The 16,105-nt window shown below is 37.1% G+C and overlaps 1 protein-coding gene across 11 annotated transcripts in view; it reads right to left on the reverse strand.

Annotated features, from left to right (window-relative positions):
- Positions 1-15,820, reverse strand: part of LOC149546776 (uncharacterized) — a 108,913-nt gene extending 93,093 nt beyond the window's left edge. For 3 of the 11 annotated variants that reach the window (XM_089791358.1, XM_089791354.1, XM_089791355.1), the window contains exons 1-3: positions 15,712-15,819; positions 15,451-15,523; positions 15,130-15,246 (exon numbers count right to left, since the gene is read on the reverse strand). In XM_089791358.1, coding sequence (XP_089647484.1) covers positions 15,130-15,246; positions 15,451-15,523; positions 15,712-15,742 — 221 coding nt within the window. In that variant the 5' untranslated portion in view covers positions 15,743-15,819. The other 8 variants (XM_089791361.1, XM_089791356.1, XM_089791360.1 and 5 more) reach the window with 8 other exon arrangements.
- Between the last annotated feature and the right edge of the window lie 285 nt (positions 15,821-16,105).

Below are 16,105 nucleotides of genomic sequence, written 5' to 3' on the forward strand. Positions count from 1 at the left end.
ATAAATTCATTGTCCTCTTCGACAAAATGTTCTACCATTCAAATAAAACTAAGAAAAAAGAATACAAACACAGTGTAGTTGTGTGTTTTTAGTTTGATCGACTTCTTCAGCAAATACATAGAAAACTAAGTATAGTAAATATTCACACAATATCAAGCAGCCATTAAATGAATGAACACAATTTGTGGTTTAGAAATATTGGCCACTTGTAATACATTCTATCAAATGTAATGCTGATTATCTTGATTTTAAAAATATATATCTTAATAATGGATAACTATCAAGTGCAGCAGTCTATTTTATTAGCATGGTGAGCAAATTAATCTTTTAAGAAAAAACATTCTGTTGAGGGTAAAACGCTCATTCTTAGAATTTAAAAACAAGCAATAAATAGTCATCAAATGGATAATGCCAGTGCATAAATACAACCATTGAAAATACAAAGTAATCGTTCATCTGACATGTAGAAATGAATATATATGCCATGCAAGATTTAAATAAATGGGTAGTGCAAATAAAGTAGTGATTAGAAATGTAGTACCTGGATTTTGTCATAGAAATGACTACGTTTTCTGAGGGTGTGATCTGTTTGGCAGACCAGCCAATGAATATGCAAGGTGTGAGAAATTGTGGCTTAGACTCCCTCCGATAGGCTTTAGTCACAGAAGGCTCTCAGATAGAATTGACAATCAACCCAATGTAGATAATTTTGAATGCACTGGACTGGAGAATGTGAAAGCTTGTAAATAAATTTCATAAAATAGAGTGCACGGTATTACTATTTATCAGACAGATTGGTGCAAAAGGTAAATGGAGCATTCCAATGCCTGTTCAAGTTGCCCCCGTCAAACATGATCTCCAAAGCTGTTCTTATTGATGACACTAATAGACTAGATCCTTAGGGTGTTATAGTTGGAACAGAGACTAAGGAAGATGATTGTTAACCTAATGTTTTAGATGGTACAGAGGCCAATGAGAGTGATTGTCAACCTCCAACAGGGAAATTATGTTAAAAAATTATTATTCCCAAACTGACTCTTTGAACCAAACACCCTTGAATGATAAAGATCAAATGAAAACCAAAAAGAAGAGGGGGTAGAAAGCCCAACTCAGCAAAGTCAAAGAGCAGATTGAGCAGGGTATCCAGTCTACATTAGATAAAACCATTATCATCAGCAAAAGGACAACGAGCGCAAGATTCACTCCTCGGGGTCAATGAAGATCACCTCTTCGAATGTCAGAGACTTGACTGCCTCTGAGAAAAGGGCTCAGATCAAAAAGCAAATTGACGCAAGTGGTGCTCACATGGTATTATTACAAGAGACAAAGCTTTCAGATTAATCATAAGAGAATTCATAGCTAAATGGGCACGCTGGAGATCTATTCATGCCCAAGCACAGGGTCTGTCAGGAGGTCTGTGAAGATCACCTCTTCGAATGTCAGAGACTTGACTGCCTCTGAGAAAAGGGCTCAGATCAAAAAGCAAATTGATGCAAGTGGTGCTGACGTGGTATTATTACAAGAGACAAAGCTTTCAGATTAATCATAAGAGAATTCATAGCTAAATGGTCCCGCTGGAGATCTATTCATGCCCAAGCACAGGGTCTGTCAGGAGGTCTGTGCATTTTATGGAATCCAAATAGCTGTAACGTTTGTCCAGTTCAATATCAGTCAAATTGGCAGCATCTATATCAAGATATGACATGAATTTCACTCTCTTTAATATATATAGCCTTACCTACAAATGACAAGGCGGCCTTATGCAACTCTTTATCACAAATAATCTCATCTATTCAATCTGAGAAATACCCTCTTGCTGGGGATTTCAATGCAATCTCATCACCTTCGGAAAAGATTGCAGGAATTTCTCCTCCAGCAAAAATAATTGCAGACTTTGTAAATTTTATTGACAAAAATGCTCTAATTGATGTTCCTTCTTCGAATTGTGTATTTACTTGGACAAACAGAAGGAAAGAATTTATGCAGATTGCAGAAGGCTTGATCGCTTTCTCCTATCTCATACAGGGTCTTTGTCAAATTATTCTGTATCTTCAGAAATGTCATCGCTAGGCTTCTGATCATTTTTGCCATTTCACTTTCTATTGATGATAGTATGAATTACCAAGTTAAAAACCATCCTTTAAATTTGAAAAAATATGGTTTCAACATCCAGATTTTTTACAGTTGCTTAAGCAAAGGTGGTTGGATGCTCCTTTCATTGATGGCTGTAGGATGTACCAATCATGTTGAAATTAAGATTCTTAAAGAAAAAGATTGCTAAATGGAATAAGACGCTGTTCAAAAATGTTTTGAAGAAAAAACTGAAATAGAAATGGAATTAAAGCAGATCCAGGAACACATTTTTAAATATGGACTGGAAAAGATTACATACTTGAAGCAAAAAGATTTACAGTGTCAATGGGAGGAATTGTGTTCCAGGGAAGAAGTTTATTGGCAGCAGAAATCTCGGGAGCTTTGATTGCACGCGGGTGACAAATATACGAAGTTCTTTCATAAATCTGCAAGTGTAAAACGAGCTAATCAGACCCTTTTTTCGATTCATCGGTCTTCTACAAGCAATTAGTTATTGAATCAAAAGGAAATTGCTCAAGAAGAAATTGAATTTTTCCAGCAATTGTTGGCTCCTCAAAAGGTGGCATTGGATTATTCAAGCGAGGCAGAAGAGCTTTTATTGGCCAACATTCCTTCAATGGTTCAAAGGAAGATAATTATAATCTTTTAAAGCCTTTTTCCCTTGACGATATAAGACATGTGGCCTTTTCTTTAGCAGCTGATAAAGCCCCCAGTCCGGATGGGTTCACAGCTTTATTCTTTCAAAGGCTTTGGGACTTCATTTGTCCTGATATTTTGTTAGCTCTGGAAGAATCTAGTAAGAGTGGTGCTATATTGTCCCATTTTAATAACATGAACATTTTCAAAAGCCTTATACTGCAGGGTTCAAGGTCTGATTTCAGGACTTAGCTCAAATCAGCAATGTGGCTTTGTACTAGGTAGAGAGACTACAAATGTTGCATTGGTAGCTCTTGAGGTTTTACATTTTATTAAACAAAATAACCTTCTGGCATGTGTCATTCAATTGGATGTGATGAAAGTGTATGATAGAGTCAGCAGGAGCTTTTTATCCAAGGTTATGCTGAAATTTTGATTTTCTAGAAAATGATAGTCATTCTTATCAATGGATCTTCACATGGTAAATTTAATGCAAATCAAGGAGTTAGGCAGGGGGATCCCTTATCTTCGTTTATATTTATCATCATGGCTGAAGCATTGAGTCAGACTATCATTGCATCAAGGGATTTGGCAGGGCATCACTATTCCAAACACAGATTTGGCATCTACACATTCTCTTTTTGCACAAGATACATTACTCTTCTATAGAGCTTCCACTGTGGAGATCCACAAGTTAAAAAGGTACTTAATCTATATCAAATTGTGTCGCATCAACAAGTTAGACAGATTTATTACAAAGTAATTGGTAAATATTTGCTTGTTATTAACAGATATCGACAGGTCATTATTAACAGATATCGAGAGGTCATTATATACAAAAGAATGGAACAATGTTTCCTTAGGAAACGATCATAAAGAATAAAAACATTTTATTCTACCTAAAAGAATGCTAAAAAAGCTACAGCTAACTAAAGCTAACTAAATAGTGGAAACATTCTAATATTTACAATAGTTTACAAATAGATTACCATTAACTAATAATAGATGGTTATCTATTATCGTAATACCCTCCCTTAATGGTTAATCTATCTACAACACCAAGCTGTCCTCTGAATTTGACAAACTTATCACGACCAAGAGGCTCGGTGAGAATGTCTGTTGTCTGATCTATGGTAGGAACATACTACAAATCTATTGTCTCATCTTCAACTAGCTATCGTATGTAGTAAAGTGAACATCCACATGCTTGGTTCGTTCATGGAAGACTGGATTTTAGGCTAACTTGATAACGCCTTCATTATCAACAAATAGAGTAGTCGGTCCTGCTGGTGAGATCTACATATCCCCTAGCATCTAACGAAGCCAAACAACTTCACATCCTGCCTTAACAATCCCTCAGTATTCAGCCTATGTAGAGGAAAGACAAAATGCCTGCTGCTTCTTACTGGTCCATGTGACTGCACTAGATCCCAAACTGAACACATCCAAAAGTTGACTTGTTGTCGTCAACGAAGCCTACCCAATTTGAAGCTGTGAACCCACTGAGTCTAGGATGAGAACTTTGAGAGTAAAGAAGTTCATACTCTCAAGTGCCCTTGAAATAACAAAGCACACATTTTGCAGTCATCCAATGATCAGCCTTAGGAGCTGTCATAAAGCGAGAGATGTAGCTGAATGGAAAGCTGATGTCAAGGCTACTAGCAGAGAGGTACATGAGGTTGCCTACTAGTTGCCTATATGTAGTATCATCAACGGAAGGAGAATGAGACTTTGCAGATAACTTCAGACTTTTCTCCATAGTAGATTCAAGCTTCCAATCCTGCATACGGAGTTTGTCTAACAAAGCCCTAGCATATTTGGACTGAGAGATGAATATACCAGAAGACCGGCGCCAAACCTCAACACCTAGGCAATAACGCATGAGCCCAAGGTCAGTCATATCATAAGACTGGCATAAATTTTGTTTGATACCTTGAATTAAACATGTTGAACTACCAGTGATGATCAAATCATCCACATAAATAACCAAAAGGATGATGTCACCGTCAATAGTCTTGATGTACAAATTTGAGTCTCAAGAACTCCTCTGGAAGCCTTGATCACTAAAGTACGTATCACTTTTTATCATGGTTACAAGGAGACCCGTCTCCCCTGTAAAAGTCATGTCTAATAGACCAAGACGCATCTCGAAGACTTTTCGCATCTTCGGAGACCTCAAAAAAGGTTGGAGACTTCATGACGAAGTATCCTGAAGTCTCCCAGTCTCCTAATCCAAAAAGTGAAGTCTCCTCAAAGTCTCCTGGTAAGATATAAATGTAAAATATAATATGAAATAATTTTATATATTTTAGCCCTCATTTTAATATTTTAAATGCAAAAATTAAGACCAATAAGATATAACATTGTGATTATGTGAGTTTTGAAATATTTGACTCTATATTAATGTGACATTACTATTATTATTTACTTTAGTCTTTCAGTTTTATGGTATTACTATTTTCAAATTTCGTATTTCGTATTAGACTCTTTAAACTATTGAAAAAAAATATTGTTGTCTCCAAGTACCCAGTACCCCCGCCTCCTATTTTTGAAAATTTGTTGTATCGATAAAAATACTAGTATCAAAGACCTCCAAGTCTCCCCATCTCCCGGTGACCTTGATTTTTATGTATCATAAACAAGGGGCCTACTTTGAGCCATAGAGAGCTTTCACCAATGTAAGAACCTGTGGGTCTTTACTAGCAACCTTAAAACCAAGAGGTTGTGTCATGTAGACCTCTTCATGGAGATTACCATTTAGGAAAGCACTCTTGACATCCATCTGATGGAACTTCCAGGCAAACTATGCTGCCATGGCTAGGATTAATCAAATGGTGCTCATCTTTGTAGTAGGAGCAAAGGTCTCCCCATAATCAATGCCCTAGCACTAAGAAAGTCCCTTCACAACTAAACAAGTTGTGTACTTATCCAAATTACCATCAAATTTGTATTTGATTTTGTAAACCCATTTGCAGCCAATGGGTTTCTTCCCTGGTGAAAGATCAAAAAAGACCTAGGTGTTATTCTTCAGCAGGCTTTGGTGTTCAAATGTCATGCTCTGTTCCCACTCTGGAACTCCTTTAACCTCGAGGTATGTTTGAGGTTCAAACACACTATGAATGTTGGTCATCAAAGCAAAGTTGGCAAACTTTGTAGGTTTTCTCTTTGTCCGAGCAATTCTCCCATTAATGAGATCATCTTCACGAAGATCAGCAGGTGTCTTAGCCCACCACTTAGGCCAAAGAGGAGAACGGCCAACATTAGTATCACAAGATGCTTGGTGATCAGGGTCCTCATCGAAAGAATCTGGATCAAACTCAGGTGAAGTATCAACAAATCAAGGTGATCCTGCAGGAGAAGCTGGAGGTGTCTGTACAGGATCACTGGTATAATTGGAGTTGCAAGAGCTACTGGAGCCCTCCTATCGAGTGGACCTAATGGAAGCCTAACTCCCAAATCATGAGCCTTTGTAAGCAGGTTTGTTGGGTTAGGAACAAGAGAGACAGGTATAAAAGGTCCTCATTGCTCATCAAACACTACATCACGATTGTAGATGAGACCAGATGTCTCAACATCGATCAAGCGGTAGGCTTTGTGAAGACCACTATATCCAGCAAGCATGAGTTTCTGACTCTTGACATCCAACTTGGTGCGTGATGCATCAAGGATCCAAATAAAAGCATGGCAGTCAAAAACCTTCAAGCGACTGATTTTGGGCTTAGACCTAACCAGGCCTCTTCTAGACTTTTATCTTTAACTGCCATTATGTTTGACCGGTTCAAAAGATAAACTGCAATGTTGACTCCTTTTGCCCAAAACTTCTTCAAACATGTCTGTGTTCGAGCATGGATCAAGCAATCTCGGTGATTGTTTTGTTTTGTCGTTCAACTACATTGTTCTATTGTGGTGTGTGGTTAGTGGTTAACTGGCATTTGATGCCATGAGTATGCAAGAAGCTAGAGAAATTATTAGAACAAAATTCCCCACCATTGTTTGATCTCAGAGTAATAATAGATTTCCCAAACTCTTTTTCAACTAAAGGTTTAAACTTCTGAAATATAGGAAATGCATCTCATTTCATTTTAAGGAAATACACCGACATTTTTCTAATGAAATCATTAAAAAACAACAAAAATTAAATGGACCAAACCACAAAAGGAGTGGCCATAGGGCCGCAAATATTGACATGAACAAGCTTAAGTACCTGAGAAGCTCATCATGAATCGACACTAGTGAAAGGTGTGTGATGTTGCTTCTCAGTTTGACATGCATCACAAACTCCAAGTTGTTGAGTCTGAATCTCTAGCAATCCAAGGACAACCTAATCCCGAGCAAGCTAAGAGAGATAATGTACATTTAAGTGCCTATATTATTGATGCCAAAGTGTGCTAACAGAAGACCTCCGAGCAGCCATAGCTAAGTCTTGAGAATCACCATAATCAATATAAGTCAAAAAAGATCACGATCATCAAAACCCACTGCAACAGTAGACTGAGTCGCCCTTTCAATGATGGTACACTAATGTGAACTAAAGGTGGCATCCAACTATGGAGAATGTTGTAGCAACTAATTGAGAGTAGATTTAGTTCCATCCTTGAAACATAGTACACATCGAGGAAAATGAGATTCTTCCCAAAAGACTAAATCTGAATGTTGTCTTTGTCAACAACAATGTACTCTTCTCCACCACCAAAAATAACAAAATCTAAATAAGGTTGGTAGTCAGTAAATTAGTCTTTGCGGTGAGTAAAATGACGAGAGGCACCTAAATCAATGTTCCAGGCAAACAAATCACATGATCCGCAAGTCTTCTAGCCATTAAGGTGTAAAAGGAATATTCCATTTGCTTAGTGTGCTCTGCACAGTTCGCTTTAGGGTACGAACCTGATTGCTTGGATTGTACAGCTAAGCGTTTCCAACATTCAACATTCATGTGCCCAAACTTGTGGCAATAGTTGCAACTGAATGTTGTTCCGGGAGCCATCTGAAGCTGGAGCCAAAGATTTTGCTAGGACAACTGCTGAAACTTGCCTTCATCCTTCTGAAAGGATTTAACAACAAAGGCTTGTGCTGTGGAGGTGGCACTAGAAATGTTGTTTCCACCGATCTTGCTGAAGCAAAAGTGTGCAGAGATCAGTGAACTTCAGATCAACACCAAAAGATTTGATGTTGAGAGTCTTGATAAAATGCTTGGAGGACTTTGGTAAACTCTGAAGAGTGATAACCACAATAACTTCTTCCTCCATCTTGCAACCAATAGCAAGTAACTGATCTAGATTTCATGAATCCTATTTAGGTGAGCCTGGAGGAAGATTCACTAATCCGTGATAATAGAAAACAAAGTGTTCTTCAAGAAGAAACCTCTGCTTTTGTCAGAAGTCTCATGAAGACCTTTTAGATGTGTCCAAATCCCAACAATTGTCTTGCCAGATGAAATCTGAAAGAGTTGATCATTAGTCACGGATAATTTGATAAGCATCACCACCTCTCGATTATTCAAATCCCAAATATCTTGATCAGTACCAGGAGCAATTGCATGCTTCGTAACACCCAAAACAAGTTGATCGGTATTCCGATATTAAAAAATAGCAATGATCCACTACTTCCAAGTGTCGTAATTTCAATCATTGAATTTTGAGTTGTGCTTGAGTACAATTTTTGTCAAAGATGCCTTAGAACATTTTTCAATGAAAAAACATGAACATTTGTGAAGGCACGTTCTTTAAGGCAAAAAAGGGAAGACCCAAAAGATTTGGAGCGTGCCCCACAAGAGAGCTCGACAAACCCAAAAGAAATATGTTGTTGATTTCTGGATCCACTGGCTAGAAAATGGAGGCATGAAAATGGAGGCACCCAAAAAGGTCTTACAACAACCTAGTTGAGCTCTTGAAAAACCCACCAAGTATTTGGAATCAAAAAAAAATGGCGAGCTCAAAAATTAGGGCTTCGAAGTAAACCCGAGTCGACAACCATTGAAGGTCATATGTGCAGAAAAAATGGAGTCTTGCAGACAGAGAACGATTAGAGAACTTCTCGTGAACAGAGACAATTGTTGAGTTGTGATGAACTCACAATAAGGCACGAACATGCAGGCTCAAAAGCAAAAAAATAAGGCAAGCCCATTTTTTTTAAAAAGTCACCATGAAATCGCCATTTATGGGATTTGGGCATGAGCAGACGCAACACATTCATGAAGATCTCCACAAAATCATGGGTGTTGATGTGATCAAAACATGTGCAAACCAAGATTGTGTGCAAAGTGGGTTCGATTTGTGGCCACGATTGGAAACCTTTGAAGACGTGATTTGAAGCCTTTGAAAAAGTCGATGTTTCTAGAAATATCAATCACGTGAATTTGTGACATAATTTAGAAGAAACGATCTCTGCAATAATTTCAGACTCAGCCAGAGATCAAGACCCGTGATTTGCACAAAGGTTTATTTTCACCAGGACAGAAACCCTAGCAAAGTTTTGGAGAAAAAACCTTTGAAATAATTTTGAAAAATATGAACAAAAAAATTCAAAAGAAGTTATAAATTTATCAAAAAAAATTGAAGTATAGGCTCTGATACCATATTACAAAGTAATCGATAAATATTTGCTTATTATTAACAGAGACCAGGAGGTCATTATATACAAAAGAATGGAACAATGTTTCCTAAGGAAACGATCGTAAAGAATAGAAACACATTTTATTCTAGCTGAAAGAAAGCTAAAAATGCTACAGCATACTAAAGCTAACTAAATAGTAGAAACATTCTAATATTTACAATAGTTTACAAATAGATTACCATTAACTGATAATAGACGATTATCTATTATCGTAATAAGATTGAAAAAGCTATCAAAGATTTTTTATGGAACAATAATTTGGATGGTTAAAAGAAGATACCATTAATTTCACTACAAGGGATGACATCTAATAAAGAATATGGAGGGTCTGGCTTACATGATATTGCGAAGAGAAATCTAGCTTTTGGGGCTAAATTGGTTTGGCAATTATATATCAAATTGAATATGCCATGGTGTAGATTGATGCATGCTAAGTATCTAGATTCCATGAATCCTATAAGAGTGTTTACAGTTGTTAATCCTCCAATGTGGCCTGAGTTTATGATGCCATCCTCTTTAGGATGTGTTGTTTTGATTGTTGTTCCTTACAGTTCCTTAAAATTTATGAGATGGTTTATGAACTTTGGGACATAAAATTGATTCATTATGTTGATCACGTGGATATTATCTCGGGTAAGGTTTCTTGCAAGAATCTTGGTTTACTTCCTATTGATCAAGTGACTGAGTCTGCTCAAATGCATACTAAATAATAGAATTGTTTTCCTCACTAATCAGCTAGACAAAGTGGAATGGCTTCCACCTAATACTGGGCAATGCTCAATTAATGCTGGTTTTCAGGCTCTTCATTAGCATGATCTTCAAATTGGTTCACAAAGCAGGGAACAAGAACCTACCTTCCTCGAGAGGCAAGACCACTTCTGATAAGACCAATACGATGTCAGATTTGGAGCAAAATTACCCTTCAAGGATTATGTGGATTTGCATATGAGATATTCTAGGAGATAGGGCAATTATAATGACATTAAAAGAAAGATTGGAAAGATAAACTTATCATCCTTTAATGGGTTTGGGCATACATCCACACAAGCACAGATTCAGGAGATTGATACCTGCTTCCAACTCAACCCAATGACGAAAAAAGAGGCAATTAAGTTCGTAACACTTCACCTGAAAGGAATTGCTCATGAATGGACGGGACCTCGCAAGACACATTAAATAAAATTTAAGTAAGGTTAACAATATTTTATAATTCGATGTATGCAAATGGATGTAGAGGAAGCGAATAATGTTTTGCTAAAATCAGGTATGTAGGCTTCTTGCTATCAGAAATCCTATGTTACCGATGCATCTGTTGAGGAGGGGGGTACAGATGCAAATGCAGGAGGATGCATGGATGCAGGAGGAGGCGTGGCGGATGCTTGCAGCAAGAGCTGATGTCTCTGGCGGATGCGCGCAGGGTGCTCCAGAGAGCATCTAGAGAGCATCCAGGCGCATCCTATGAGCATCCAGATGTTTTCACTACCTAGTCACTTAAGTAACTTTAAAAACATGTGCTTTAAATGGTTTTCTTTTTAGTTTTTATCCTTCTATTTCCCTCAAAACCCTAAAACAGCCCTAAAAGAGGCCATTCATTGCCCATTCTTCCCATTTTGTTTTCAGCTAGACTCTCTTCTCATTTGGTTTCCATTGTGAAATTCTGAAAGCAACGCCATTAGTTTTGAAGAGGATCATTCCTAGGGTGCCTATTGAGCTTCCATGACTTTTTTAAGTGATTTTTTTAGTTCTTCATGAATTTTTCAAATTTTTGAAGAAATTTTGATTTTATTTTATTTTGTAAAGAAATGAAGGAGTAAGTTTTTTTAAACATTTCTAGGTTTTTTTTTTCTATTTTCTTATTAGATTTATAGTTTCTATTGTGCAAGAATGGCCACTACTGATAGTCAAAGTTCGGCAGCAAAGCAAGAACGAAGTGATAACTTCAATATTGATGTGGCATCTCCATTATGGAGACACACCACAAGATTATCACAAGTTTCTAGAGGTGGGTCATACATTTGGAGATGCAATATATGTCATAGTAAACCATTCAACAGCTCATATTCTCGGGTCAAAGCTCATTTTATGGGCCCTACTGGTAAAGGAATAGCATTGTGCAAGGGAAGTAAAGATGGAAAATGGTCGAGCGATGCATAGTTAACCGAATTCATAAAAGAACAAGAGGCTGTTGATTGTTTAGTGAGCAAATCAAAAACAAGTTTTTACAAATCTTCATCTACAAAGAGCAAAGTGAATGTGCCCACTGATCATGTTGCATCCTCCAAACATCCATTCTTGAAAGTGGCAAAGGAGGATGATGAAGTAGAAGTTATTACCCACAAAAAAGGTCTGTTGGATCAAGCATTCAAAATGGAGGCAAGAGAGATTGCTGATGAAGCAATTGCACATTGCCTTTATGCCAATGGTCTTCCTTTCAATTTGGTCTGATCACCATATTGGAGGGAAATGGTTGCAGCCATCCTTAGAGCACCAACTGATTACATTAGCCCCGAGTATGAAAAGGTGCGTACTACTCTTTTGCAAAAAGAAAAGATTTCTATACGCAAAGCTCTTCAACCAATTAGGACATCTTCGAAAACTTTTGGCATAACAATAGTATCTAATGGATGGAAAGACACAAGAAACCGACCATTGATAAATGTGATTGCAATGTCCCCCAAAGGAGCAATGTTTTTTGAGGGCTATTAATTGTGAAGGACAAGTTAAGGATTCACAATTCATTTCTAGAATTCTCATTGAGGCAATAGAGATGGTGGGTAGTGAGAATGTGGTCCAGGTGGTCACAGATAATGCCACGAATTGGAGGGGTGCAGGTGCTTTGGTTGAGTCTTGATACAACCATATTTTTTGGACACCATGCACCATATACTCTCCCGACTTGGTCATGCAACAAATTGGCACCCAAATAGATTGGGTAAAGCAAATATACCAAGAGGGAGATGAGATATAAATGTTTGTAACAAACCATCACATGTCACAATCTATATTTAGATCATTCTCCAAGTTGGAATTGTTGAAGGTAGATCTAAAATTGCAATTATTTAGTTTCATTTATTTATTTATTTTGAATAAGTTTTATATTCATGTTCAATATCAAATCTCTTGTTTATAACTTCGTTTTATATTTGATGTCATATTGTCAACTTGCTTATAGGTAGCTGACACTAGCTTTGCATCTCATACTATTGTTCTGAAATGACTCCTCAAGGTGAAATCAGCATTGGGCCAAATGGTTATTTGGAACCAATGGGTTATATAGAAGACTTCAAATTCAAAGAGAGCCTTGAAGGTCAGGGGTATGATCTTGGATGAGCATTGGTGGGCTCATGTGCAATTTGTGTTGGATTTCACCAAGCCTATCATGACTATGCTACGCTTTGCAAATACAGATGCACCTTGCTTGGGGGATGTGTACAATGGCATGGATACCATGGTAGAAAAGGTAAAGCTTTCCATACAAGCACATGAGACTAACCCCTCAGAATGTGAAGCCTTGTGCAAAAAAGTGGAGGATATCATTCATCATCGTTGGGTGAGGATGGCTACCCCATTGCACCTCCTTGCATATGCCTTATCTCCAAGGTACTATAGCCAAGAAATACTTGCTATGCCGGATAGAATTGCACCATATGCGGATGAAGAAGTTCCTACTAGGTGCTACATTGCATTTACAAGACTCTTCCCAGATGATGAAATATACAAAAAGGTGAACATGTATGGTCAGCCATTCAAGCATCTACAACCTCTTGCAATCAACATCCTCTCACAAATAAGTTTTCATTTATTTATTTATTTCTAGCAATTGTATTCTACACTTTAGTGTTTAACATTCTCTAATTTGTTTTTCATTTGTATGTTTAACTGTAAAATTTTATGAACACTATTCAGGTTGCAAGTTCTTCTTCTGTTGAACGGAATTGGAGTACATACTCCTATATCCATTAAGTGAAGCGCAACCGGCTGGGCTCAAAGAAAGCTGAGGACTTAGTTTATATACATACCAACTTGCGTCTTTTGTCACGTAAGGGGGATGGATACAAAGGTCAACCGAACTTTGGGATGTAGCCCCTAAATCTGCAGACTTGGATGCAACACTTCAAGATCTTACTATGATGATGGATGATGATGTTGATAACATCATGGCACGTGCATCTAGCACAATTGGAACCATGCATGGTTCAAATGGATTTGCAAGCGTTGCAGCAGGAGGAGATGATGAGAAAGTGGATTTTTTTGAGAATCCTTATGATTCTGAATGACTGAATGTGATTTGTGAATCTTGAGCATTGACTCTTGATTGATCAACATTGAAGTTTTGAACCATGAACTATGTTTTGATTTTGTAATTCAAACTGCACTGGAATCTTGATGTTTTGATTACTGCTATAACTTATTTCAATTTGATTATGATAAATTATAATGATTCAATGAATGGTTTATTTTTGTATATTTGATATTTTGTGTATTTCTTTGCATACATTGTCATAAATTATAGTTGACAACTTCACACACACACACACACACACACACACACACACATATATACTTATGTATGGACACGCCCAAACGCATTCAAAATCCCAAAAAAAAATCCACACATCCACCCATCAGCACCCCGCACCAGCATCAGCATCAAAACTAGAACCGATAACTTAGCAGAAATCTAATCGTCAAATCTATACAGACAAAGTTAAAATTTGAGTAGATGCAAGTGGCACAAGGTTGGAGCGTACAAAAATGGCAGGCTTGTGCTTGGCAGAAACAGGGGTTCTGGGATATAGTGATGATATATGAAATATGAAGTGTTTGATGGTGAAGAGGGGAAATGTTGGAGCTTGAAATCTGAGGAGTAGAGGTTTTGAGAATGTTCTGCGAGTTTGATGTTCTTGTACAGGAAGTAGCTGCTTTGAGGCATTTTACGGTGGATCCAGGCAATTTTTTGATGTTTTGAACATCTTTTTTAGGCGAACATAGTTTGTTGATGATTTGCAGATGTGATTAAGGGTTCGTGCGGAAGAAGATTAATGCAGCTAAATCTTTCTGTGCAGGGAAATTCAAACGGTGGAAACTATAGATTTTAAGCTTGACCTGTGAGAAGTTTTCTTGACCCTGTGAGACAAAAGGTGGCTAAAAATGCAGGTACCTGTATAGTAGAAGGCATAGCTAGGGTTTAGAGAAGTACTGGAAAAAGACAACAATTTTGTATCATTACAATTATTTCCAACACATTAGAAATAATACCAAAAAACAATTTCAGCAGGCTGCACGTCTAGACTACCTAAAGCAAAAGCCCTCACTTGCCACATTGTTGGAGGAATCGTTGAGGCATGTAGCTGCATTAACGCAGCTCAGACACAGGCGGCGTCGCCGATGGTATCCTTCAAATGGGCAAGACACGTGAATGCAGACCATGCCGTCATTGCAGGTTGTGCAATTATTCAGCTCCGAAAACCTGTGATGCCCTAATTACAGTAAAAGAGGGCTTGAATCCTCAATTTGCAGGGATGTGCGGCGCATGTATGCCCGACCTTCTTAAAATATATTTTGGGCATTTCCCACCATGATAAGAGTGTAGATCTATGGGAGGAGAGAATAAATTATGAAGGTGTTTGGGTGTTGAAAGACGAAAAATGGTGGGCCTGGAGAATAGGAAGAAAATGCAACCGGGATATTTACAAATGCATATAAACATAGTATTTTCAAAACCATAAATGTAGGGATATCCATGTACAAAAAAATAAATACGGAAATATCATGAGAAATATATACCTGGATGTGTTCTGTAGGGTTGTTGAATGAAGCCGGTTATTTTTTTGGAAGAATCCGCCAATTTCAATGCTGCGATCAGATGTAGATAAAGAGAAGTGAGATATATAAACCGGGTCTCTGCACAGTAAACATGATTATAAATACGGTTTGGTTTAAAAAAATCAAGAGGAAGTGAAATGCCTTCGACATGGGAATACATTGGAGAGTGATTTAATGCAGTTTTCAATGGAAACAGAAACTTTGTTCACATTCAGAATGTGAACCGATCAAATTTGTAAGGTACCTAAACCGACGTACCCAGAAAAGAAATTAGTCACATACATGAAATTAGACACATACATTGTATGCACTACAAAGAAGCGCTGATACCTCCTGCCCGGATGTCGTGCCTGAACTGACAGTACGGTTTCTTTGTGTTATAATGTTTTTGTTATCTGAATTGAGTTTCAGATTATGTATTGAACACAAACTTTGTTCACATTCAGAATGTGAACCAGTCAAATTTGTAAGGTCTCTGAACCGATGTACCCAGAAAAGAAACTAGACAAATACTTTGTATGCACTACAAAGAAGCACTGTTACCTCCTGCCTGGATGTCGTGCCATACTCGCATGCCTGGCCTGACAGTACGGTTACTTTGTGTTTTATTATGTTTTTGTTATCTGAATTGAAGTTTCAAATTATGTATTCAGTGGGAAGTTTTTCTTATTTAATCATTATTTTCAATTTTATTTAATCATTATGTTTTTGTTATCTGAATTGAAGTTTCAAATTATGTATTGAGTGGGAAGTTTTTCTTATTTAATCATTTTTTTCAATTTTATTTTATAAATATACGTATAAATATTTGAATACAATTGATTTTAAAATTTAACTTATTAAATATATATTTCTAATTTTATTTTCTAGTAAAATATTATAATTTTTTAATATTATGTAATATTAAATTAAAGGAAAAGTTATTTAAAATTAAAGT

Source organism: Cupressus sempervirens, chromosome 7 (assembly GCF_028749045.1).
Source record: "Cupressus sempervirens isolate cs-2001-9-10 chromosome 7, ASM2874904v1, whole genome shotgun sequence".
Taxonomy (NCBI): domain Eukaryota; kingdom Viridiplantae; phylum Streptophyta; class Pinopsida; order Cupressales; family Cupressaceae; genus Cupressus; species Cupressus sempervirens.